Source organism: Hemitrygon akajei, chromosome 2 (genome assembly GCF_048418815.1).
Source record: "Hemitrygon akajei chromosome 2, sHemAka1.3, whole genome shotgun sequence".
Classification (NCBI taxonomy): Eukaryota; Metazoa; Chordata; class Chondrichthyes; order Myliobatiformes; family Dasyatidae; genus Hemitrygon; species Hemitrygon akajei.
Window position 1 is genome coordinate 2,676,469 of NC_133125.1, and position 24,966 is coordinate 2,701,434.

General features: G+C 42.7%; 1 protein-coding gene across 3 annotated transcripts in view; it reads left to right on the top strand.

Annotated features, from left to right (window-relative positions):
* Window positions 1–24,966, top strand: part of mctp1a (multiple C2 domains, transmembrane 1a) — a 553,815-nt gene that overhangs the window by 395,963 nt on the left and 132,886 nt on the right. For 2 of the 3 annotated variants that reach the window (XM_073066347.1, XM_073066365.1), the window contains exon 17: window positions 8,542–8,661. The exons of the other annotated variant lie outside the window; for it this stretch is intronic. In XM_073066347.1, coding sequence (XP_072922448.1) covers window positions 8,542–8,661 — 120 coding nt within the window. The remainder of the gene's footprint in view (window positions 1–8,541; window positions 8,662–24,966) is intronic. 3 annotated transcript variants of the gene reach the window in all.

The window sequence follows — 24,966 nt, forward strand, 5'->3', positions numbered from 1 at the left end:
TGAAGCACAAAGTTACGGTCCACTCTCAGCCCCCATGTATGCTGCTGTGATGGTGTAGGGAGAGTGTTGTACGCAGACCGTAGGCGGAAAGAAAAGCAGAAAGGCTCCAATCTCTAAAGCTCAGCTCAAGTGACCCTGCGCTTGGGAAGATCCCACTTCATCCAACTCCACTGCCTTCGATACCCGCCTTTCATCCTGAATGTTCCGTACCTCTGCCTGGACCATGTCACACCTATCTCTTGCACTTGCACTCCCCCATTGTTGGAAGTGTGCAGCGCCGAGGCCTTCTGTCCCCAGGCATGGGTTGCCAATGATCTCTCACAATTGCAGGGAGCTCACTGCCTGATGTGTGGTGAGTTGGCAGCCCACTTTTGGCTTGATTGTGACTTCTGCTTAGTTTATTAGCTTGTCATTGAAGCCCTTCAGTGTTAACACGACTCTACACTTTGTCACCTTGAACACCTCCACTACTGATGACAATGGGAGTTGTAGCTGTCTTGATATTGTGTAGAGCCCCACTAAAGAAAATCTTGGGGAAATCCCCAGGCTCCTGTGCAGATGTTTGTTGACATTCCTGTTGATGCCTTCTACAGTGATCACCATGAAAAGCCAGAGCAGCCTTGGTAGGAGACCATATTGGTACAGCAATGTCTTAAATTTACCAGGGAGTCTGGTTTTGTCGACCTTCTTCAGCCACTTCTCAGTCTGCTTCATAGTGTCGGTAATGTTGGCGCTGTCCGTCATTACTGCATGAAACCACTTTCCAAGACACTTTACTGGGTTGTCGTCTATGGATGGAATGACTGTACTTGAAGACTGAACTTGCTAGTAATCTTGCCCTTTTTGATCACAATGCATCTGGACTTCCTGGATTCGAAGATCATGCTAGCCCAGGTAGCTACATTGTCCAGGGTTTCCAATACCCATCTTGCTTGGACATGGGATACAGTCGTTACTGTGATGTCATCCATGAGCCCCTGTATTGCAGGTTGTCAGATGCTGGGCTCCGACACTGGGCCTCGGGTTACGTCTACTGCTGCTGATATGAGGAGGTTCATACCCATGACAAACAAGATGGGGGAGATGGTACAGCTGGTTGGATTCATTTTTTGGAGGTCTTGCCACCTGGTTGTAAAGTGGGCTCAAGTGGAGCATAGTTTGAATCCTCCTTGGTTGCTGGTGATCCTGTCTCGTGTTACTGATGGGATATGGTGATGGTTCAGGCCAATCTGGATGAGGTCGTGTGGAAGAAAATTCTTAAAACTGGAGTTCATTCAGTGCTATTATTACAGTCAAGGAGATAATGGGATCTCTAGACTTCTCAGTTTCTGTGGCAGGTTGTTGAGATGTACATTGCTCCAATTGTGGAAGGTCTACACTGTCTTATGGGTGTCTAGTCTTGATCTGTCAAGTCTTCTTTTTCATTTAATACAATTATGCCACCATACAACACAATGAAGGTTTGGTTCATTATGAACATGGGGCTTCAGCCTTTGCAATGACTGCACAGCAATCACTTCTACAGAACTACCATGGCTCTCCTTGCATGCAGAGTCATCTCCAGTAGACTAGACAGATGAGATCTGCAATAAGAACCAATGATCTGCAATGCTCCATGGAGAGCAAAGGACGTGATGAGGCACAGAAGAACTGATGGCCATCCTCTGCAACCCAGGAAGACCCCAGTTGTGATGCTTGTTCATACCACTGGACCCGGACTTCTGAGGTTGAAGGAGTGGAATTGCCTAGTGCACTGGCTTTTACAACTTAAAAACTCTCCTGGACAGGTTTCCTGTCAGCGTCAGGTACTATGACCAACCAGCACCACCACCATGGACAACTACATAGACCTGTTATAGTGGGGAGAACAAGGTCGAACAGAGTTATCCATGATTGGATAAATGATTAGATCCATGATTACCTAGGAAGAGTTCCTCAGGTCTTAGCCAGCTCAGTGTGTGGGAGATCTAACAGACCACTCTTGAAGCCCACACCAAGTGCACATTTTGTAGACTAGTAATTCTCAGTGCACCAAGCATGTAGTCCTTAGTGCATGTATTCAGCCTCTTTTCTTTCTATCATTTATGATAAACATTATTTTATAAAATATTACAAAAATTGAAATGCCTTTGTGGTATTTATTAATAATTATTACCAATACACTCAGTGGCCACTTTATTAGGTACACATGTACCTGCTCATTAATGTAAATATTTTATCAACCAATCATGTGGCAGCAACTCAGAATGGGGGAAAATGTCACCGAAGTGACTTTAACCATGGAATAATTGGTGCTTGATGGGGTGGTTTGAGTATCTCAGAAACTGCTGATCTCCTGGAATTATCATGCACAGTAGTCTCTAGAGTTTGTGAAAAACAACAACAAAAAACACCAAATGAATGGCAGTTCTGTGAGTGAAAACATCTTGTTAATGAGAGAGGTCAGAAGAGAATGGCCAGACTGGTTCAAGCTGACTGGAAGGCGACAGTAACAGTCGCCTACGGTAACAGTAACAGTGGTGTGCAGAGAGCATCTTTCAACACACAATATGTCAAACCTTGAAGTGAATGAGCTACAGCAAGAGAAGACCACAATCATAAACTCAGTGGCCACTCTGTCAGGTACCTTCTGTTCTGAATAAGTTGGTCACTGAGTATAAAGCTCGAAGGTACATTTAATGTCAGAGGAATGTATACAATATACATCCTGAAATGCTTTTACTTCAGTTCAGTGTCCTCTTCACTATGTCCAGGACCAATTGAATCTTCTGTCTAGAAATGGATTTTATCTGATTTGCCTAATTGCTCATTGGGAATTACAATATTAGGAAAAATAATTAAAATGATTTTTGGATGGTTTATATCCAGAAATATCCACCAACTTTGAGTGTAAAAGAAAACATGAATTTACTTGCATCCAATACAGTTGAGTTTGGAAGGTTTCAGTGCACACAAGTCAGTTGAGAGGTTGCCAATCAGGTCAGCTGATGGTAACAGAATGTTTAAGAGCAGCAACAACAAAAGCCCCTGGTTCTACTATACAGTCAGATCATCGTGATCTCTTGGCTTTGGTTTGGGGGTGTGGCACTGTTGATCAGAGATAGTGTCACAGCTGCAGAAAAGGAATAAGTCATGGAGGGATTGTCTATGGAGTCTCGATGGGTGGAAGTTAGGAACAGGAAGGGGTCAATAACTCTACTGGGTGTTTTTTATAGACCACCCAATAGTAACAGGGACATTGAGGAGCAGATAGGGAGACAGATTATGGAAAGGAGTAATAATAACAGGGTTGTTGTGATGGGAGATTTTAATTTCCCAAAAATTGATAGGCATCTCCCTAGAGGGAAGGGTTTAGATGGGGTGGAGTTTGTTAGGTGTGTTCAGGAAGGTTTCTTGATACAATATGTAGATAAGCCTACAAGAGGAGAGGCTGTACTTGATCTGGTATTGGAAAATGAGCCTTGTCAAGTGTCAGGTCTCTCAGTGGGAGAACATTTTGAAGATAGTGATCACAATTCTATCTCCTTTACCATAGCATTGGAGAGGGATAAGAACAGACAAGTTAGGGAAACGTTTAATTGGAGTAAGGGGAAATATGAGACGATCAGGCAGGAACTTGAAAGCATAAATTGGAAACAGATGTTCTCGGGGAAACATACAGAAGAAATATGGCAAATGTTCAGGGGATATTTGCATGGGGTTCTGAGTTCCAATGAGACAGGGAAAGGATGATAGGGTGCAGGAACCATGGTGTACAAAGGCTGTTGCAAATCTAATCAAGAAGAAAAGAACAGCTAATGAAAGGTTCAAAAAACTAGGTAATGATAGGAATCCAGAAGATTATAAGGCTAGCAGGAAGGAGCTTAAGAATGAAATTAGGAGAGCTAGAAGGGGCCATGAGAATGCCTTGGCGGACAGAATTAAGGAAAACCCCAAGGCATTCTATGAGTATGTGAAGAGCAAGAGGATAAGATGTGAGAGAATAGGACCAATCAAGTGTGACAGTGGAACAGTGTGTATGGAACAGGAGGAAATAGCGGAGGTACTTAATGAATACTTTACTTCAGTATTCACTATGGAAAAGGATCTTGGTGATTGTGATGACTTGCAGTGGCCTGAAAAGCTTGAGCATGTAGATGTTAAGGAAGAGGATGTGCTGGAGCTTTTGGAAAGCATCAAGTTGGATAATTTGCCGGGACTGGATGAGATGTACCCCAGGCTACTGTGGGAGGCGAGGGAGGAAATTGTTGAGCATCTGGGAATGATCTTTGCGTCATCAATGAGTAAGGGAGAGGTTCTGGAGGATTGGAGGGTTGTAGATGTTGTTCCCTTATTCAAGAAAGGGAGTAGGGATAGCCCAGGAAATTATAGACCAGTGAGTATTACTTCAGTGGTTGGTAAGTTGATGGAGAAGTTCCTGAGAGGCAGGATTTATGAACATTTAGGGAGGCATAATATGATTAGGAATAGTCAGCATACCTTTGTCAAAGCCAGGTCGTGCCTTACGAGCCTGATTGAATTTTTTGAGGATATGACTAAACACATTAATGAAGGTAGAGCAGTAGATGTAGTGTATATGGATTTCAGCAAGGCATTTGATAGACACCCTATGCAAGGCTTATTGAGAAAGTAAGGAGGCATGGGATCCAAGGGGACATGGCTTTGTGGATCCAGAACTGGCTTGCCCACAGAAGGCAAAGAGTGGTTGTAGACAGGTCATATTCTGCATGAAGGTCGGTCACCAGTGGTGTGCCTCAGGGATCTGTTCTGGGACCCTTACTCTTCGTGATTTTTATAAATGACCTGGATGAGGAAGTGGAGGGATGGGTTAGTAAGTTTGCTGATGACTCAAAGGTTGGAGGTGTTGTGGATAGTGTGGAGGGCTGTCAGAGGTTACAGCGGGACATTGATAGGATGCAAAACTGGGCTGAGAAGTGACAGATGGAGTTCAACCCAGATAAGTGTGAGGTGGTTCATTTTGGTAGGTCAGATATGATGACAGAATATAGTATTAATAGTAAGACTCTTGGCAGTGTGGATCTTGTGGATCAGAGGGGTCTTGGGGCCCAAGTCCATAGGACACTCAAAGCCGCTACGCAGGTTGATTCTGTGGTTAAGAAGGCGTACGGTACATTGGCCTTCATCAATCGTGGAATTGAGTTTAAGAGCCAAGAGGTAATGTTGCAGCTATGTAAGACCCTGGTCAGACCCCACTTGGAGTACTGTGTTCATTTCTGTTCGTCTCACTACAGGAAGAACGTGGAAACCATAGAAAGGGTGCAGAGGAGATTTACAAGGATGTTTTCTGGACTGGGGAGTATGCCTTATGAGAACAGGTTGAGTAAACTCGGCCTTTTCTCCTTGGAATGACGGAGGATGAGAGGTGACCTGATAGAGTTGTACAAGATAATGAGAGGCATTGATCATGTGGATAGTCAGAGGCTTTTCCCCAAGGCTGAAATGGCTAGCACAAGAGGGCATATTTTTAAGGCGCTTGGAAGTAGGTACAGAGGAGATATCAGGGGTAAGTTTCTTATGCAGAGAGTGGTGAGTGCGTGGAATGGGCTGCCAATGGCGGTGGTGGAGGCGGAAGCGATAGGGTCTTTTAAGAAACTCCTGGATGGCTACATGGGGCTTAGTAAAATAGAGGGCTACGGGTAAACCCTAGGTAGTTCTAAGTTAAGGACATGTTCAGCACAGCTTTGTGGGCCGAAGGGCCTGTATTGTGCAGTAGGTTTTCTATGTTTCTATGAAATGGGAACTGCACAACCAGTGACATCATTTGATGCCAAACCAACACCTGCAAAAGATCAGGCACATTGATATAATTAATGCCCTATCTAATGCTTCACCTAAAAATATAATCTATCCATCTAAAACTGTAAGTGGATCATGTATTACTGAAATGGCAGAAGTGTGCAGTCTAATTTCTAGACAAGAATACAGTAGCACATTCTTACAGAAGTGAGATATTCCAGTTAGTCAAGTGGTGTCACACCAACAACCTTACACTCAACACCAGCAAGACCAAAGAGCTGATTGTGGACTTCAGAAAGGGTAAGATAAGGGAACAGAAACCAATCCTCATAGAGGGATCAGAAGTGGAGAGTGGATAGTGTGAACATTTTTATGTTCCTGGGCGTCAGTATCTCTGAGGACCTAACCTGGAAGCACTATATTAATGCAACTATAATGAAGGCAAGACAGTGGCTATATTTCATTAGGAGTTTGAGGAGATTTGATTTGTCGACTAAAACACTCAAAAACTTCTACAAATGTATTGACTGGCTGCATCAGGTATCAGGCTATGCCTGTTATTGGGGGTATTACACAAGACTGAAGTAAGCTGCAGAAACTTGTAAAATTAGCTCCATCATGGCTAGCATCCCCTGTAGTATCCAAGACATCTTCAGGATTGGTACTTTAGGAAGGCGACATTCATCATTAAGGATCCCCACCACCCAGGACATGCCCTTTTCTCACTGTTACCATTGGGAAGGAGGTACAGAAGCCTGAAGGCACCCACTCACCGAATCAGGAATGGCTTCCCCTCTGTCATCCGATTTCTAAATGGACATTGAACCCATGAACACTACCTCACTACTTCTATATATCTGATTTTTTTTGCAATACTTATTTTAAGTTAACTATTTAATGGACACACATATACCCAACGTAACTCAGTTTTTTTCCCATATTTATTTATCATGTATTTCATTGTACTACTGCTGTAAGGTTACAAATTTCATGAAACATGCTGGGATATTAAACCTGATTCTACTTTTGATATTTATAAAACATTTTCAGGATTACGATTTGCTACACTAACTCAATCCACCATTTACTTCAGTCTACAAATGTGAAAAAAATATAAAGCTGAACAGACATTGGTTAATCTGCTTCAGTGAATGAGGCTAACATATCCCTTTACTTAGTACCTTCAAAGTTCAAAGTAAATTTATTATCAAAGTACATATCTGTCACCATATACAACCTAGTGATTCATTTCTCTGCAGGCATACTCAGCAAATTTGTAACAGAATCAACTGGGCTGCACCAACTGGGCATTCAGCCAGTGTACAAAAGACAACAAGCTGTCCAAATACAAAAAGAAAGATATAATTATAATAAATAAATAAGCAATAACTATTGAGAACATGAGATGAAGAGTCCTAGAAGGTGAGTCCATAGGCTGTGAGAACAGTTCAGTGATGGGGCAAATGAAATTGAGTGAAGTTTTCCCTCTGGTTCAAGAACCTGATGATTGAAGGGTGATAAATGTTTCTGAACCTGGTGGTGTGAGTCCTGAGGCTCCTGTACCTCCTTCCTGATAGCAGCAGTGAGAAGGGAGCATGTCTTGAATGGTGGGAGTCCCTGATGATGGATGCTGCTTTCCTGCATCACCGCTGAGGAGTATAAAGAAATGTTAACTAAGCATTAGATTGTGGGAACACAAAAGCCTGTCAGATCACTAAGAGTTTATCTTCTTTGGATTTCCTTTTATGGTGTGCACTGGCGAGAAGTATTGTGGTACCTTGGAGGCATGGGAGACAAAATCAAATCAGTATTTGTCATGTATTTTCATTTTCATTCATGTATTTCAAACACCTTGATCATTGTTTGAATATATCTCAGACACAGACAATCACTCGATGAATCATTAAGTAATAAAAGACCAAGTGTCAAGTGATAAGAATAGCAGTTTAAACCAAAAAAGACACGGCTCACTGAACTCTTTCAGAAGAAAAGATATAGTATCTTATTAAAAATACAAATCAATGAGACATCTGATATTTATCAGAGGCGCTGCATACGCAGGACCCTTAGCAGTTTTGATGATCCCTCCCATCCGTCCACCGATCTCTTTGACCTCCTTCCATCAGTCAGGAGGTATCGTAGCATTAGGTGAAGAACCGTTGGGATGGAAACAGCATCTTCTCTCAGGCTATAGGACTACTGAAATCTCTCCCACCATCCAGGTCTCTTCACACATGCAGCACTAGTAGCGTTATACCATTTACTTTTTAGCTGATATTGTATATGCACCTTATTATTTGTTAATTTATTTGTGGTAATATTACTTTATGGGTTATGTGTGAGTTATACGTACTGTGTTGTGGACCTTGAGGAACATTCGGTGGTATACCTGTGTAGAGTTGAATGACAATAAACTCTATTTGAACTGAAATTTAACCTAAATAGAGTTATACTGTATTTACTAGCAAAGTGGCTCTGTATTTAAATATATTTTACTGCAGAATAAGTGAAGTTGCTAGTCACAGCTAATATTTGCAACATAATCTTACCTGACGTCTATAATACCAAGTTGGTGGATGCCTCCAAATATAATTCATTTTAGCTGATCAAGTAACACACAGTAGTGTTGTCCAGTCTCTACCATCAGCACCCATTGTGATGTTTAAGAGGATCGAATACACACAAAAGTACATGAAACAATCAAAAACAGACAATGAAATGTGTTCTTTATGATACTGGACTTGGGTTGGTGTTGATTGACAACTTGCCTCATTATCTTTCTAGGTTTACCTGGTTTTAGTTTGGAACTTTGAACTCTTTATGATCCCATTGATGCTTCTCATTCTGCTCTTCTACAACTATTGGTTAATTAGATCAGGAAAGGACAATACTTTACACTCAATGGTAAGATTCACATTTTTGTACTTCTTATCCTAATTAGCCTTGAGCTAAAATGTATTTGGTTAAGAAATTATTGGAGGTTCAACGCTTTTTGTGTAAATGCGAGGAGTATAATGAATAAAGCAGATGAGCTTAGAGCATAGATCGGCACTTGGAGCTATGACGTTGTGGCCATTACAGAGACTTCGATGGTGTAGGGGCAGGAATGGCTACTTCAAGTGCCAGGCTTTAGAAGTTTCTGACTCGGAGCATGAAGGCTGCGAGTGAACTGCTGATTTTTCGGAGCAAAGGGAGTTTTTTTACTACTTGGGTTAAAGAGAGACGAGACTGCGTGACGTCAGCCAGTAGAACGCGAAAGGTTTAAAAAGAAGACCACCATTTCCAGTGGGCAGCATCGGAGTGGGCAGCGGACTGAGAGGCAGCAGAGTGGTAGGGCTTTGGCTCAACAGGCTTAGGTGGTAATGGGACGAGGCAAGGTAGGAAGTGTGTGTGTGTGTGGCAAGTTTTCTGTGCTTGGTGTCAGATGTAGGGGGTCCTGGAGTCTCCCAGCCTCCCAGATGGCCATATTTGCACCCAGTGTGTCGAGCTACAGCTCCTGAGGGACCGTGTTAGGGAACTGGAAATGCAGCTCGATGACCTTCGTCTGGTCAGGGAGAGTGAGGAGGTGATAGAGAGGAGTTACAGGCAGATGGTCACATCTGGGTCACGGGAGATGGACAAGTGGGTCACAGTCAGGAGGGGGAAGGGGAAGAGTCAGGTACTAGAGAGTACCCCTGTGGCTGTACCCCTTGACAATAAGTACCCCTGTTTGAGTACTGTTGGAGGGGACAGCCTACCTGGGGGAAGCAACAGTGACCGTGCCTCTGGCACAGAGTCTGGCCCTGTGGCTCAGAAGGGTAGGGAAAGGAAGAGGAAGACAGTAGTGATAGGAGACTCTATAGTTAGGGGGTCAGACGGGCGATTCTGTGGATGCAGGAAAGAAACTCGGATGGTAGTTTGCCTCCCAGGTGCCAGGGTCCGGGATGTTTCGGATTGTGTCTAAGATATTCTGCAGTGGGAGGGAGAACAGCCAGAGGTCGTGGTACATATTGGTACCAATAACATAGGCAGGAAAAGGGAAGAGGTCCTGAAAAAGGAGTACAGGGAGTTAGGAAGGAAGTTGAGAAGCAGGACCGCAAAGGTAGTAATCTCGGGATTATTGCCTGTGCCACCCGACAGTGAGAATAGGAATAGAATGAGGTGGAGGATAAATGCGTGGCTGAGGGATTGGAGCAAGGGGCAGGGATTCAGATTTCTGATCATTGGGACCTCTTTTGGGGCAGGAGTGTCCTTTACAGAAAGGACAGGTTGCACTTGAATCCCAGGGGGACCAATATCCTGGTGGGGAGGTTTGCTAAGGCTACTGGAGAGAGTTTAAACTAGAATTGTTGGGGGGTGGGAACCAAACTGAAGACACTAGGGAAGAGGAGGTTAGCTCACAAATAGAGAAAGCTTGTAGACAATGTGAGAGGAGGATAGGCAGGTGATAGAGAAGGGATGTGCTCAGGCCGAAGCTTGAAATAGACCGAAGGTCTATTTTATGCAAGGAGTGTTAGGAACGAAGTGGTTGAGCTTAGAGCATGGATCAGTACTTGGAGATATGATGTGGTGGCCATTACAGAGACTTGGATGGCTTATGACCCTATCCACCTGTGACATCACTTTCAACGAATTATGGACCTGTACTCCTAGATCCCTTTGTTTTACCACACTTCTCAGTGCTCTACTGTTCACTGTATAAGACCTACCTTGGCTGGTCCTACTGAAGTGCAAAACTGTATTAAATTCCATCTGCCATTTTGCAGCCCATTTATCCAGTTTATCCAGGAAAGGATAGCTTTCCTCACTATCCACTACTTCCCCAATCTTAGTGTCATATGCAAATTTGCTGATCCTGTTTATCAGGTTATCATCCAGATCATTGATATAGATGACAAACAACAAAGGATCCAGCACCGATCCCTGCAGCACTCCACAAGTCAGAGGCCTCCAGTCTGAGGCAACCCTCTACTACCACTCTCTGGCTTCTCCCAGAAAGCCAGTGTCTAATCCAATTTACTACCTCATCCTGAATGTTGAGTGACTGAACCTTCTTGACCAGCTTTTGGAACAAGCTGGGACCCTGTCAAATGCCTTACTAAAGTCCATGTAGACAACATCGACTTCCTTGCCTTCATCCACTTTCCTGGTAACTTCCTCAAAAAACACTATGAGATTGGTTAGACACGACTTAGCACACATGAAGCCATGATGACTATCCTTAATCAGTCAATGTCTATCCAAATACTTATATTTTTGGGCCCTTAGAATACCTTCCAGTAACTTTTGCATAATTGATGTCAGACTCACTGGCCTATCATTTCTTGGTTTATGTTTAAAGACTTTTTTTTAAACAACTAAACGACATAGGCTATCCTTCAATCTTCTGGTACATCCCCTGTCACTAAGGATGAATTAAATATCTCTGCAGGGCTGTGATAATTTCTGCACTTTCCTTCTATAGGGTCTGAGGGAACACCTTTCCAGGTTCTGGGGAATCTGCCACCTTGATTTGCCTCACGTTAACAAACACCTCCTCCTCTGTAATTTATATGGGGTCCATGAAGTTGATGCTGCTTTCCCTCACTTCTATAGACTCTGTATCCATCTCCTGAGTGAATACCATTGCAAAGAATTCATTTAAGATTTCCCCCATCTGTTTTGGCTCCACACAAGGATTACCATTCTGATCATCCAAAGGACCAATTTTGTCCCTAGCGATCCTTTTGCTCTTAACATATCTGTAGAATCCTTTAGGATTCTCCTTCACCTTGTCTGCTGGAGCAACTTTTTGCCTTCTTTTAGCCTTTCTAATTTCCTTCTTAAGTGTTCTCTTGCATCTTTTGTACTCCATTAGCACTTCATTTGACCCTGCTTGCCTATATCTGCTATGGACTTCCTTTTTTCTCTTAACCAGGGCCTCAGTATTTCTTGAAAACCAAAGCTTTCTACACTTGTTATCTTTATCTTTAATTCTGACAGGCACATACAAGCTTTGTAATCTCAAAATTTCATTTTTGAAGGCCTCCCATTTTCCAAGTACATCTTTGCCTGGAAACTGCCTATCCCTATCAACATTTGCCAGATCATTTCTGATACCTTCAGAATTAGCCTTCCTCCGATTTAGAATCTCAACCCATGGACCAGACCTATCTTTTTCCATACTTCCTTTGAAACTAATGGCATTGTGGTCACTGGAAGCAAGTGTTCCCCTACACAAACTTCTGTCACCTGCCCTGTCTCATTCCCTAATAGCAGATCCAGTATTGCACACTCTCTCATTGGGACTACTACGTACTGATGAAGGAAACTTTGCTGAACACACTTGACAAACTCTATCCCATCTAGTCCTTTTACAGTATGAGATTCCCAGTCAATATATGGAAAGTTAAAATCACTAACTATAGCAACCTTATAAGAGGAAAGAGTGAGCCAGAGTGAGGAATAGAAGGGGGAAATTACCGGAAAGAGAAATTGATATTCATGCTGGAAGAACTCAGCAGAGCTGAGCAAAGTTGAGTATACTCAGCCGGCCAGGTGAAGTGAGTTAATGTTTCATGTTGGAACAGTGAGTGAACAACCTGGTCTGAAGTTACCCCATGACTAGAAGTCTAGGAATACCGAGAGAGCAGGCGTGCTGAAGTGATAATTCAGTCTGATTAATGAACGTTGTGGGGGGGGGGGGGCAGAGATCACATAGAATTGGCAGAAATAGAAGAATGAAATGAACTTTTCAGAAAGGTAAAGGGGAGAAGAGGTGTGTAAAAGTAAGAAAAAGACTAAAATAAGACCAGCAGACATGGAAGCAGAACTAGACCATCCAGCCCATTGAGATTGCTCTGCCATTCCATCTTAGCTGATTTACTATCCCTCCCTGCCCCATTCTCCTGCCTTCTCTCCGTACTTATAACACCCTAGATCATCAAGAACATATCAATCTCTGCTTTAAATATACTCAATAACTTTGTTTCGCAGCCATCTGTGGCAATGAATTCCATAGATTCACCACCCTCTGGCTGAAGGGACATCCTTCTTCTCTGAGACTGTACCCGTGACTCCCCCACTATAGGAAACATCCTCTCCACATCTACTACATCTAGGCCTTTCAGCATTCAATAGGTTTCAAAAAGATCCCTCCTTCATTCTTCTAAATTTGAGCCATCATGGCAATGAATACCAGAGATTCACCACCCTCTAGCTGAAGAAATTCCACCTTATCTCTGTTGACCTGAAATAGTTAATCAAATTAAATTAAATTGTTAATATACTTGAAGTTTTAATTCCAATATGCTTTCATGATTTTCACTTTTTAAAGATCTACACAATTTATGATTTTTTTTTCTTTACCTTGGGCCTTAATATCTTGAAACCAAATTCTTTTATGATGAAATGTAATTGTTGAATTATGGGTATTGCTGATAAGGCAATTGGTGCCTTCACATATTCTCAATATTGTAATGACTAAAAGTGTAAACACAAGAGAGTCTGCAGATGCTCGAAATCCAGAGTTACACACACACACACAATCCTGGAGGAACTTAGGACTGGTCTTGGCCTGAAACATCAACACATTAATGTTTTCCATGGATGCTGCCTGGCCTGCTGAGTTCCTCCAGCATTTTGTGTGTGTTGCTTGGATTTCCAGCATTTGCAGATTTTCTCTTGTTAGTGATATGTGTCATTTGGCATGGTAGCATAGTGATTAGCACAATGCTTTACAGTGCAGGAGCCAAGAGTTCAAATCCCATCAGTGCCTGTAAGGAGTTTGTACATTCTCACTGTGACCACATGGTTTGCCTCCAGGTGCTCCAGTTTCCTCCAAAAGTCCAAAGATGTATCAGTTGGTAGGTTAATTGGTTATTGTAAATTCAGTTACGTTTAAATCGGGGATGTGTTTTGCAGCACGGTTTGAAGGCCTGGAAGGATCTGTTCCGCACTGTATCTGGATAGATAAATAAATAAACAAATATATTTGCATCAACATCCAACTCACCCAATGTTGTGCTGGGGGCAGCCTGCAGAAGTATTGCCACATTGCATGCCCACAATGTTCATCAAAAATTCATGATGCTAGGGTAGATGTTTTGCAGGTCCACTTTGCTCTCTCCCTCCTTTGTCAAATAATGCCAGCATGGTAATATTCAAGATGGAATCAGTGGAGTGTGTACAATGGAGCCAATTGGCCTCTCAAAGCAGACATGATCTATAGAATAATCTGTAGCCGTATTGCTATTTTTGATGTTTAAACCTATTAGACCACAAAAACATATATAAGAGCAGAATTAGGCCATTTGACCCATTGAGTCTGCTCTGCAATTTCATCATGGCTGATCCAATTTCCCTCTCAGCCCCAAACTTCTGCCTTCTCCCCATATCCCTTCATCCCCTGGGTAATCAGTAATCTACCAACCTCTGCCTTAAATAAACCACATGACCTGGCCCCCACAGTTGCCTGTGTCAACAAATTCCACAGATTCAGCACCCTCTGGCTAAGGAAATTGATTCTCATATCCATCCCTAAAGCACGGCTCTCTATTCTGAGGGTGTGTCCTCTAGTCTTAAACTCTCCCACTTTAGGAAGCATCCTCTCCACATCCACTCCATCAAGCCCTTCACCATTTAATAGATTAAAATTAGCCGCCCTTTATTCTTCTGAATTCTAGTGAATACAGGCCCAGAGTCATCAGACACTCTTCATATGACAAGCCATTCAACCCTGGAATCATTTTCGTGAACCTCCTTTGAACCCACTCCAGTTTCAGCACATCCTTTCTACGATGAGGGGCCCAAAACTCCTCACAATACTCCAAGTGAGGCCTCACCAGGGCTTTATAAGTCTCAGCATTGCATTCTTCCTTTCATATTCTAGTTCTCTCGAAATGAATGCTAATATCGCATTTGCCTTCCTCACCACAGACTCAACCTGAGAGTTAATTTTTAGGGAATCCTGCACAAGGACTCCCAAGTCCCTTTGCACCTCAGATTTTTTGTATTTTCTCTCCATTTAAAAAATAGTCAACCCTTTCATTTCTTCTACCAAAGTGAATGAACATACACTTCCTGACACTGTATTCCATCTGCCGTATCTTTGCCCAATCTCCTAATCTGTCTAAGACCTTCCGTAGCCTCTCTACTTCCTCAAAACTACCTGCTCCTCCACCTATCATTTGCAAACTTTACATCAAAGCTATCAATTCCATTATCTAAATCATTGACATATAACTTAAAAAGTATCAGTCCCTATAGAACACCACTAGTCTCCAGCAGCCAGTCAGAAAAGGCTCCCTTTATTCTCACTCTCTGCCTTCCACCAATCTGCCACTGCTTTATCCATGTTGGAATCTTTCCTGTAATACCATGGGCTCGTTGCTTATGTCTGGTACCTCGTCAAGAGCTTCTGAAAATCCAAGTACACAACACCAATCAATTCTCCTTTGTCTACCCTGCTTGTTACTTCTTCAAAGAATTCCAACAGATTTTGTCAGTCAAGATTTTGCCTTGAGGAAACCATACTGACTATTTTATCATGTGCCTCCAAGTAACCTAAGCTCTCATCCTTAATCATCAAGTCCAATGTTTTCCGAACCAATGAGGTCAGACTAATGGGCCTATTGTTTTCTTTCTTCTCTCTTCTTTCTTGAAGAGTGGAGTGACATTTACGATTTTGCAATCTTCTGGAACCATTCCAAAACTAGTGATATTTGAAAGATCATTACTAATGCCTTCACAACTCTTTAACCACCTCTTTCAGAACCCTGGGGTGTACACCATCAGGTCCAGGTGACCTATCTTCCTTCTGAGTTTCCCAAGAACCTTCTGTCTAATTATGGTAACTCACACACTTCAAGACCCCTGACACCTGGAAGTCCTATCATACTGCTATTGTCTTCCACAGTGAAAACTGTTGCAAAATACTTATTCAGTATGTCTGCCATTTTGTTGTCCACCACTACTACTTCTCCAGCTTTGTTTTACAGTGGTCCAATATCCACTCTCACCTCTCTTTTATATTTTAGCTATTTGAACAAAGTTTAATATTATTGGCTAGGTTACTTTCATATTCCATCTTTCTCTTCTAATGACTTCTTAGTTGCCTTCAGTTGGCTTTTGAAAGCTTCCCAATCCTCTAACTTCCTACTAATCTTTGTTTTATTATATGCCCTCTCTCCGGCTTTTATCAGAATCAGAATCAGAATCAGAATCAGACTTTAATCGCCAAGTACCTATGCACATACAAGGAATTTACTTCCGGCAGATGTTGTCTCTCTGCTCATAACAATAATAATGATAGATATAAATGAAAATATAAATTATACATACAGGTAGTGCAATCCAAGTAATAGTTAGCCGACAGTTAACCGGCAGTTAACTGTTCAGCAAAGTGACCGCAGTAGGGAAAAAACTTCTCCAGTGCCTATTAGTCTTAGTCTGGAGGGATCTGAAGCGCCTACCAGACGAAAGCAGATCAAAATGTTGGCTTATATTAATGATTTCCTTCATTTTAAAAAAATTATAAAAATTCTTATAGTAGCTACATCCAGTAGCCACTTTATTAGGTATATCTGTACCCCTGCTCATCAATGCAAATACAGTATTTAATTAGCCAATCATGTGGCAGCAACTCAAAGTATATAAGCATGCAGAACATGGCCAAGAGGTTCAGTTGTTGTTCAGACATGGAGAAGAAATGTGATCTAAGGGACTTTGACTGTGGAGTGATTGTTGGTGCAAGATGGGGTGATTTGAGTATCTTAGAAATTGATGATTCCCTTGGATTTTCATGCACAACTGTCTCTAGAGTTTGGTGCAAAAAACAAAATAAAACATCAAATGTGCAGCAATTCTCTGGGTAAAAGCACTTTGTTGATGAGCAAGGAAAATGGCCAGACAGGAAGGTAACAGTAATTCAAATGACCACATGTTACAACAATGGTGTGCAGATGAGCATCTCTGAAAATTCAACACGTTCAACCTTGGGGTGAATGGGCTACAGCAACAGAAGACTACGAACATAAACTCAGTGGCTGCTTCATTAGCTACAGAAGATAGCCCATGCTGTGGCTACTGAGTGTCTGTCCTGCTGTTTGAAATTATTTTTTGATATTTGGTGATTGGAGGAATGTATCGCAGGGATGTCAGATTTAAGTTCTTTGCACATAGAGTTGTGGGTGTGTAGAACACCCTGTATTATGGGTTGGTAGAGGCAGATAGGTTAAGGGCATTTAAGTAACTCTTGGATAAGCAGATGAATGATAGAAAAATGGAGGGTTATGTAAGAGAGAAGGGTTACATTGATCTTACAGTAAGTTAAAAGTTTGACAGAACATTGTGGGCTGAAGTGCTTGAACTGTTCTGTACTGTTCAAATTCAAGTTAAGTTGTCATTCAACCGTACATGAAACCCATGAATACAGCCAAATGAAACAGTGTTTCTCCAAGGCCGAGGTGCAACATATGGTACCAACAGTCATTAACAGCACAAGGCACATATAGCACATACAAGATGGCAATAAACATACAGTTACATAAAATATAATGTAGCCCAAGTCCCTGAGTGTCATGTCCTGTAGACTGATGGTGCATGGGACGTTGGCGGTGAGAACAAGCCTACATTAGCTCAGTCATCAGGTTCTAATGCTGCTGTTGCTGCACAGAATCGAGCTTGGCTTCCACCAAGCAAACGCTGGAGAGCAGCCCTAACCCACCCCATCCTCTGGCTCTTGATCTCCCCCCCACCGCTCCGGATGACTGCAAACGGCAACCCCGTGGCATGAAGACCTATTCCATGCTGCAAGTGAGGCCATGTGGCTCCCCCACCACTGGTCTCGCCAATAAAACAGTGAAGCAGACTTTCTGTACAAGACCCTTCTATGTTCTATGTTACATTACTTGTTGGAGTTAACCTTGCTGACAAGACATGCAGGTTTTTATTGAAGCCTCAATAAGTGTTGGAGACCCACACACAGAACCCTGAGCTTCTCTAATGGCTGTTATCCGCACTCTCTGTGGTTATCCTTATATTCCCACCATTGTACTCCACGTGGAGCACATTAGCAGAGTCTTGCCGTTCTGACATTACACAGACATTTCAGAGTTATGGTTTATATATCATAATTACTTGAACTTTTCAAGGTGATTGTAACAAAGTGGTCACTGAATAAAAATCAGAAATAAATGAGGCATAAATAATAAATAGAATAAGCGAGGGAACAAAGGTTGTTGCTGTTGGAAGGGAATGCAGGGCATCTTTTCATGTTTTCATTGACTCCGAGTTTGTATCTGATCTCACACAGCGCATCCTTGCTCATTGCTTTCCTCCCCTCTACCTTAAATTAGAAATGCCAAAACTCATTGTAGACGGTATAGAGTAATGCCTTGTGATGCCATAAATGCAAAATACTGAGCCTACATATTAGTTTCTCTAGAATAATTCAGCTCGAACCCTTTGTCGCAGCTTTTTCAGTTCTGTTTATTCTGAGTTCAGTTCTTCCCTGCCGTGAAATGCGACGTGCATGGGAAGGCAACAAAAAAAACTAGCAGGCAAACCCTGACTGACAAAAGATTTCATTTTTGCCGTATTTCATTTGACAGAACAGAGTTTTTTTTAACAAACTAAACGAGTCAGTCTTTGACAATGAGATTACTTAAGTGCTTAGCTCTTTTTATATTTGCTTATGTGATGTTTTGCTCTTAGACAAATAGAATCACCGGATAACAAGGCAGTAACTGCTGTGATGTGCCTAAATCCCTGTGTAGACATGGTTCAGTTACTTTTAATGTTCAGCAGCCTGGAGGCCTAATAGGAGACCACATTTGGGGGAATCTAGGACCAGAGGGCATGGCCTCAGAACAGAGCAGGGCTTCCCAATCTTTTTTATGTTTTGCACACTTCCCAATAACTGAGGGGTCTATGGGCCATCTCAAATAGAGGGACGAACATCCATACAGAACAGAGATGAGAAAAGTTTCTTTATCCGGAGTATAGTGAATCTGTGGAATTCATTGCCACAGATGGCTGTGGAGGTCAAATCATTGTGTATACTTTAAGCAGAGGTTGATTGATTCTTGATTCGTCAGGGTGTCAAACGTTCCGGGGAGAAGGCAGGAGAATGGGGTTAAGAGGGAAATGGATCAGCCATGATGGTATGATGGAGCAGACTCAATGGGCTGAGTGGTCTAACTCTGCTCCTAGATCTTGGTCTTTTTTGGCTGTATCATAATCAACATAGATGAAACTGTCTTGCCAAATTCTGGTATTTCTTGGTTGCTAACTGACAAGCTTCAAAGTCCAAAGTAACTTTATAAAGTACTTATATGTCATAATGTGCAACTCTGAGATTCATTTGCTTGTGTGCAGTCACAGTAAATACAGGAAGCACTAACTCGAGAAAAGCTGCAGATGTTGGAAATCCAAGTCCCGATGAAGGGTCTCAACCCAAAACATCAGCAGTTTATTCATTTCCATAGGTGCTGCCTGACCTGCTGAGTTCTTTCAGCAATTTGTGTGTTTTGCCCCAGAAGCACAAGTTTATTCTAGGACTGTTATTTACTTAGCTTCCACATCCCTTCCTGCCTCCTCCACCTTTATCTAAGGAACTGTGCAGTCCCGAGGTAAACTGTAGAAACAATATATTATTAAAGTGAGTGTGCAGTGAAGAAAGGGGTAGTTCCATCTGCAAAAGAAGCCAGTAGGAATTTTGGGATGATTCAGTTTTACAGGGAATTACAACCCATGTAATCTATGTTTCTTGAAAGGCAGTGCTGTATACATTGTCTGTGACATCTCCAGAGTTCTTTGCTTGTTAGGCTTCTTCGATGAAGCTGGCCAGTGGATTGACCTTATTGAACTCAAGTATGGGTTGGATTTTGAACAACAATGTTGGGAACTTGGAGACTAGTCCTGCTGCAGCACAACATTCATTCCTTGAGGTGGCAGGAAACTCCATCTAGCTGAGGTGCTGACACACAGCTTGTTGTATGCCTAGAGGAAGGCAATGAACTTCAATGAATTAGCTCAGGGCTAAGGCTGGAGTAGAAGTCATTGACCATTTGAAAAGGCACTTGTACAATGACAATAAATTATTGAGAATTAAGATAATTGAAAAAATAAAGATTGTTGTTTGCTCTACTTCAATTTTCTGAATGTTTAAACAATTATTTCATAATCACCCTTAGAGCAGGGGTTTTTAAGCCTTGGACCTGTGCCATTAACTGAGGGGTCTGTAGACAGATGTTTTATTGCTCACATCTACATGAACGTGGATGAGTGTGGGGAGAAGGCTCAAGTAGGCCAAAAGCATTGACAGTGATCGACTGAACCTCATGATCTGTTTCTGCACTGTAATACAACCATAACTTGAGCCCTAAAGACCATAACAAATAGGAGCAGAATTAAGCCATTCGGCCCATTGAGTCCCCATCATGGCTGATTTATTATTCCGCTCAACCCCATTCTCCTGCCATCACTGCCCCATCGTTGAAATGTTCCCACAATCTATAGACTCACTTTCAAGGAACTTTACACCTCATGTTCTTGGTTTATTTTTATCTATGTATTATTCTGTATTTGCTGTTTGTTGTCTTTTGCACACTGGTTGAATGCCCAAGTTGGTGCAGAGTTTCACTGATTTTGTTATGGCTATTATTCTATTATGGATTTATTGGGTATGCCCACAATCTCAGTGTTGAATATGTTGGCGATAATCCAAATGCTAAAAGATCAGGTGTGGTTGGAGTAGGAAATATCGAGCCTTTGTGGAATAAGTCTGAATTTTGTTTTGTTGAATCACTATCATAGGGGCCCTACAATTAGCCTCACAAGTGTCCGTCCCAACGAGTCAGAGTGGCAGGAAAATTAACATACGCAATTAAAGGCAGGAACAGGTACAACTAGCAGTACGGTAATAATCCTTAAAATATTTATATATAAACATGAGATTCTGTTGATGCAGAAAGTCGAGGAGCAAATACAAAATGCTGAAGTAGTCAGGTGGCATCTTTCATCTATGTTCAGGCGGAGACCCTTCATCTGGACTGTAAAGGGAGGGGGGAAGCAGCCAGAATAGGAGGTGGGGAAGAGGGAAAGGAGTACAAGCTGGAAGGTGATAGCTGAAACCAGGTGGGGGGCAAGGTTTGTGGATGGGGAGGGGTGGGTGAAGTAAGAAGCTGGGAGGTGGTAGGTGGAAGGGGCAGGAGAGGAAGGAATCTGACTGGAGAGGAGAGTGAACCATTGGAGAAAGGGAAGGAGGAGGGGAATCAGGTGAAGAGAAGAGAGGAAATAAGAAGGGAGCCAGAATGGAGAATGGAAAATGAGAGGAGGAAGGAGGGGAAAGAAATGATCGAAAGTTAGAGAAGGCGATGTTCATGCCATCGCTTGTGTATAAGATGATGAGAGGCTTTGATCGTGCGATAATCAGAGGCTTTCTCCCAGGGCTGAAATGGCTGACACGAGAGGGCACAGTTTTAAGATGCTTGGAAGTAGGTACAGAGGAGATGTCAGGGGTAAGATTTTTACACAGAGAGTGGTGAGTGCGTGGAATGGGCTGCTGGCAATGGTGGTGGAGGCGGATACGATAGGGTCTTTTAAGAGACTCTTGGGTAGGTACATGGAGCTTAAAAAAATAGAGGGCTATGGGTAACCCTAGGTAATTTCTAAAATAAGTACATGTTCAGCACAGCATCGTGGGCTGAAGGGCCTGTATTGTGCTGTAGGCTTTCTATGTTTCTATCAGGTTGGAGGCTACCCAGATGGAATAAGAGGTGTTGCTCCTAAAAACCTGAGAGTGACCTCACTGCAGCAGGAGAGGAGGTATGCACTGACATGTCAGAATAGGATTAGGGACAGGGATTAAAACAGATGGGCATTGGGAGGGAAGGTACATAAAAGATTTATTTGCAGAGTTACTAAAATGCCTTTTAAAAAACACCTGTGGTAAGTCACAGAAAATGCTGGAGGAAATCAACAGGTCCAGCAGCATCTATGGAAATGAATAAACAGTTGACTTTCAAGCCGAGACCCTTCATCAGTTCTGGGGGAAAGAAGATGAGAAGTCAGAGCAAGAAGGTGGGAGAGGGGAGGAGAAAGCACAAAGTGGCCAGTGAGAGGTGCAGCTGGGAGAGGAGGAGTGGGCTGACGTAAAAAGCTGGGAAGTTGATTCATGAAAGAGATAAAAGGCTAGAAAAGGTGGGGGGGGCGTCGAAGACCATGGAAAAAGGGGCAGGGAGAGGAGTACCAAAGGGAGGTGTTGAGCAAGTAAGGAGATAAGGAGAGAGAGGAATGTGGAATGATGAAGGAGAGGGGGACAATTATCAGATGTTGGAGAAATTGACGTTCATGCTGTCAGGTTGGAGGTTACTCAGAGTCCTGAAAGAGGCTGCTGACGAGATCACGGATGCATTCGCGATAATCTTTCAAAAATCACATGATTTTGGCATTGTTCTGGTGGACTGGAAAATTGAAAGTGTCACTTCACTCTTAAAGAAAGGAGGATGGCAAAAGAAAGGAAATTTAGGAGAGTCAGCCTAACCTCAGTGGTTGGGAAAGTGTTAGAGTCTATTATTACGATAAGAATTCGAGGTACTTGGAGACTAATGATAAAATAAGTCAAAGTCAGCATGGTTTCTATGAAGGGAAATCTTGCCTGACAAATCTGTTGGAGTTCTTCGAGGAGGTAACAAGCAGGGTGGACAAAGGAGAGGCAGTGGATGTCATTTACTTGGATTTTCAGAAGGCGTTTGATAAGGTGCCACACATGAGGCTGCTTAACAAGATAAAATCCTATGGCGTTACAGGAAAGATACTGACATCGATAGAGGAATGGTTGACAGGGAGCGATTGGGAATAAAAGGAGCCCTCTTCTGGTTGGCTGCTGGTGACTGGTGGTGTTCCTCAGGAGTCAGTATTGGAACTGCTACTTTTCACATTGTTTGTCATTGATTTAGATAATGGAGTTGATAGTTCTGAGGCAAAGTTTGTGGATGAGGGATAGGTAGTGCTGAGGAAGCAATGCAATTGCAGCAGAACTTAGACAAATGGGAAGAATGAGCAAAAATGGGGCAGATGAAATACAGTGTTGGGAAATGTACAATATTGCATTTTGGTAAAAGGATCAGTAGTAAGAACTATTATCTAAATGGGCAGAAGGCTCAAACATCAGAGGTGCAGAGGGATTTAGGAGTGCTCGTGCAAGACTCCCAGGTTAATTTGCAGGTTGAGCCTGAGGTAAAGAAGGCAAATACAATGTTGGCATTTATTTCAAGGGGCCTAGTTGATAAGGCATCGGTCTAAGAGCTGAAGGTCACTGGTTCGAGCCTCAGCTGAAGCAGCGTGTCGGGTCCTTGAGCAAGACATTGGTCTGCGATGACACCGGTGCCAAGCCACTTGGGTCCTAGTGCCCTTTCCTTGGACAACATTGGTGGCGTGGAGAGGGGAGACTTGCAGCTTGGGCAACTGCCAGTCTCCCATACAACCCTGCACAGGCCTGCGCCCTGAACTTTCCAAGGCACAAATCCATGGTCTCACGAGATTAACGGATGCCTATATAAAAAAAAGAATATAAAAGCAAAGTGGTAATGCTGAGCCTTTATAAGATACTGGTCAGGCCACACTTGGAGTATTGTCAACAGTTCTAAGACCATAAGACATAAGAGCAGAAGTAGGCCATTTGGCCCATCAAGTCTGCTTTGCCATTCAATCATGGGCTGATCTAACTCTTCCAGTCATCCCCACTCCCCTGGTAACCAGCAGCCAACCAGAATAGGATCCCTTTATTCACACTCTCTGTTTTCTGCTGATCAGCCAATGCTCCACCCATACTAGGAACTCCCAAGTAATTCCATAGGATCTTATCCTCATGTGCGGCACCTTGTCAAAAGCCTTCTGAAAATCCAAATATGCCACATCTACCACATCTCCTTTGTCTACCCTGCTTGTAATTTCCTCAAAGAATTGCAGTAGGTTTGTCTGGCAGGATTTTCCTTTCAGGAAACCATGCTGGCTTTGGCCTATCTTGGCCAAATTCAGGTACCCCATAATCTCATCCCTAATAATCGATTCCAACAACTTCCCAACCACTGATGCCAAGCTAACAGTTCTATAGTTTCCTTTCTGCTGCCTCCCACCTTTCTTAAATAGCAGAGTAACACTTGCATTTTTTCAGTCATGCAGTACAATGCCAGAATCTATTGATTCTTGAAAGACCATTGTTAATGCCTCTGCAGTCTCTCCAGCTACTTCCTTCAGAAACCGAGGGTGCATTCCATCAGGTCCAGGAGGTTTATCCACACTCAGATCATTAAGCTTCCTGAGCACCTTCTCAGTCGTAATTTTCACTGCAGATACTTCACTTCCCCGACACTCTTGAATGTCTGGTATACCGCAGATGTCTTCCACTGTGAAGACTGATGCAAAATACACATTCAGTTCCTCTGCCATCTCTGCACCTCTCATTACCGTATCTCCAGTGTCATTTTCTATGGTCCTATATCTACCCTCAACTCTCTTTTACTCTTTCTATACTTAAAAAAAAAGCTTTTAGTATTTTCTTTGATATTAGTTGCAGCTTCCTTTCATGATTAATCTTTTCCTTCCTAATGACCTTCTTAGTTTCCTTCTGCAAGTTTTTAAAAGCTCCCCAATCCTCTATCTTCCCACTGGCTTTGGCTTCCTTGTATGCCCTCTCTTTTGCTTTTACTTTGGCTCTGACTTCACTTGTCAGGCATGGTAGTGTCCTTCTTCCATTTGAAAATTTCTTCTTATTTGGAATATGTCTGTCTTGCACTTCCCTCATTTTTCACAGAAACTCCAGCAATTGCTGCTCTGCTGTCCTTCCTGCTAGTCTCCCTTTCCAGTCAACATTGGCCAGTTCCCCTCTCATGCCACTGTAATTTCCATATCTCAGAAAGGATGTGTCGGCATTGCAGAGAGTCCAGAGGAGGTTCACGAGGATGATTTCAGGAATGGAATGTTTAACATATGAGGAGTGTTTGACAGCTTTGGGCCTGTATTCACTGGAAATTGGAAGAATGCGAGGGGATCTGATTGAAACCTACCAAATGTTGAAAGGACTTGATAGGGTCGACGTGGAGAGGATGTTTCCTTTGGTGGGGGTATCCAGAACTAGAGAGCACAGCCTCAAAATTGAGGGGTGACCTTTTTAGAACAGAGGTAAAGAGGAATTGTTAGCCAGAGAGTAGTGAATCTATGGAAAGGTCCGTGGGTATATATAGGGCT